Consider the following 3,013-nt stretch of genomic DNA (forward strand, 5'->3'; position numbering starts at 1 on the left):
CGCCGTGAACCACAGACTGTGCATGTCTAAATATAGGTTAGATTTGAGCGACAGCGATTCCCATTCACAGTAACGTGCCGGTCTTGATCATCACGGAAGAAGTTGAGGCCACTGACTCCGAATTTCGAAAGTAAATTTTAATAATTTCGACTCTTTGGATCGTATATTCATATATTTCAATGATGAAATGGCAAACCTTACTGAAGACAAATCTTCTTCCCGACATCCTGACATCGTCAATAAGATCCAAAATTATTTTAACATTCTTTCATAATAAAACTGCAAACCTTACGGGAGACTATCTTTTCTCATGGCTATTTTAATAAAATTAATTTGGACAAAAAGAAATTGAACTCTGTTCTTATTGAGAAAACCAACATAACACATTCGTATAATACACACGCTAAATACACGCTAAATTACCAAAGCTAGTTTTGTTTAAGTAAGTAACATATGAATAGTTTATTAGTGGCAAGAACATTTGCTGCTTAGTTCGACGGCGGCATTACGAAGTTTCTGATCTTACAACTTCTTGATGGAAATGTCTACTATCGAAAAGAAAGATTGAAGACATCCGAATATTCTTATACTCTCAGTTGCCACCTCATATTCTGGATTTGACTAGATTTCTGTATTTTAGGATACTCAGTTCTAGTTTCTTAAGTAATAATTGTGTAGGATGAGATGGATAAGAAATTAAAATATTCTGGATTGGTTTTCGATCACTCATCGTGATTTTACTAATATTTACAATGCAAACTTAACCTGGAACAGTGTTCTTTTTCTGTTCTGTGCATGTGTGGATACAATTTCTTGTGTGTCTATTTACCCYGTAAGATCAGTTTCTAACATTACTCCCTTTCCATTTATAGTTGTATATAAAAGTAAGTTTAGAAAATTTTTATTTAACAGTGTTGTTCCGATAGCTTGAGATTTGTAACTCCACATTATCAGTCAGTGAGCTCGCAGCACTTAGCATTCGACGGCGCTTACAACGAAGTTTATTTTTATACAAAATATTTGCAAACATTTCTATTATGTATTGTGTATATATGTACGTGTGAATATTATATAACTGCAATGACTTTCCTAACGAATGTTTAGTGGGGGAAAAATACGCAAGAAACTTTTTAATGAAATAATGCGAAATTTTATTATTGCCACTTTGCTTTTATACAGCTTTTGCTTTACTATGCTATTGTTGTTGTACCGAGTTGTTGCAATTTGTTTGTATTAATGTACATTWTACGCATATTCACGGAGCGGAAAGCTCACATTTGTTTGTGATGTTTGCCATTTGAAAAATAAACTTATATGCAAGTATAGATGCATACGTTATATATTTACATGTATAATATATATWTCTTTATATGTATATGTACGTATATCACTATGTAGGAGCGAAAGCTTCATTTGTAAACACCGCGGTAGTACACTTTATTCTCGGGCACAATGACATTCCAGTGGCGCAACATAATTGGGCGCCAACGTACTGCCGACACTCTGCCGGCGTCCAAAAGGCGTGAAAGTTTGTCGAAACTTTATACAAATTCGACGAAAATTATGGCAAATTGGCACAAGGCATCGCAGCAGTCAGTGAAAAGTAAGAGAGGAAATTAAAAAATTTTAAATGTAAAAAAATCGAGAAAAATTGTAAGAAGAGATGGCGGAGAAATTCTTGAAAAGTGTAGCGACAATATCGTAAGACACACACATTTGGGAGTATAAATATACGAGTATATAAAGGCATGTGAGCATTATGCTGATTAAAAGTTTCTGCTAATGAGACGAAATAAGAATACAAAGTATATAAATATTTGTAATTACCAAGGCAATTGCAATTCATTTAATATTTGCTTCGAAATTGCTCGTGTTTATTAAGTGTGGCATAAAACATAGTATTCGACGTTGCTCTACATAAACTAAACTAAACAGTGATCACATCAATAATCTAACAAACAACAACTAAAATAATTCAAATGAATTAGACTTTTATGATTACAATTACATTGTGTTGGGACTCCACAAAGTAAAGTTTGGCTGTTATAATATTATTTATAAAACAAAAAAAAAACTTAAGGCGCTACAAATGAAGCGTTCTAAATATTCCATGTAGAAAATGGAAATGTTACATTATTTATTTATGTTTTGGGGCTTTACTAGTCTTCTTTGTGATCTGGCACCTCCCAGTGTAGCTCGTCCTGATGATGTTCGTCCTTCTGCAATTTGCGCATGCCTGTGTATTTAAGTATTGCACCTAGAAGAGAAGAATAGCATGATCATTACATTACGCTTAAGAAGGTTTCTTCCAGTACCTGTTATGATRCCACCGACAATGGCCACCAGTAAGGTGACGCCAATGGCGCAAAGTTGAAAACCAGCTTGAGCGGTTGCTGTACGTTCATAACCCTGTTAACAAAAAATACACATTTGTTTATTAAAATATTTAATTACATTATTATTTAAGGTCATGAAGGTTTTTTACTTCGATTGCACACTCGCAGAGACAAAGAGCTGTATGAGCATATCATAGGAGACGAAGAACTCAAATTTACGAWTTCCGTTAAATCTTTATCTTTTCGGCTGTACTTCCGATTACGTCACCCCTCTCTTGAAGCATATTTAAAATTTATACAGAGATTCCTCATTTCTCAGGCTAATTGTGACAAAATTGAACAAGACTTTTAATAAAGTGAAAAAAGAATCATAAAGAAAAAACCAAAAATGAATCTAGTTGAAAAGGCTAAGTTCTGATACTCGTATAACCAAACATTTCATACTCTTGTCATTGCCGGAATTAAACCCGTGATAATACCTTCAGGCACATAAGACTTGTTAATCATATAAGGTCTAGAGCAAGTTTTTACCCAATTCTATGTATTCTAAGTACAAATATGCATCGTTATTACAAAACACGGTTCCTCAATTAAGATAACTCACATTTTTTCGGATGTATATTATTTAGGCCAATTTTATCTTTTGCTAATGCCTAAGGAACCTCTGTGTGAATCTT

The 3,013-nt window shown here is 33.7% G+C and overlaps 1 protein-coding gene across 1 annotated transcript in view; it reads right to left on the reverse strand.

Annotated features, from left to right (window-relative positions):
- Positions 1-1,808: 1,808 nt before the first annotated feature.
- Positions 1,809-3,013, reverse strand: part of LOC108969641 (ammonium transporter Rh type A) — a 29,127-nt gene continuing 27,922 nt past the window's right edge. The window contains exons 7-8 of the mRNA XM_018934490.1: positions 2,316-2,409; positions 1,809-2,257 (exon numbers count right to left, since the gene is read on the reverse strand). Coding sequence (XP_018790035.1) covers positions 2,160-2,257; positions 2,316-2,409 — 192 coding nt within the window. The 3' untranslated portion in view covers positions 1,809-2,159. The remainder of the gene's footprint in view (positions 2,258-2,315; positions 2,410-3,013) is intronic.

The sequence above is a fragment of the Bactrocera latifrons genome, unplaced genomic scaffold (assembly GCF_001853355.1).
Source record: "Bactrocera latifrons isolate USDA-ARS-PBARC rearing strain unplaced genomic scaffold, ASM185335v1 scaffold_26, whole genome shotgun sequence".
NCBI classification, from domain to species: Eukaryota; Metazoa; Arthropoda; class Insecta; order Diptera; family Tephritidae; genus Bactrocera; species Bactrocera latifrons.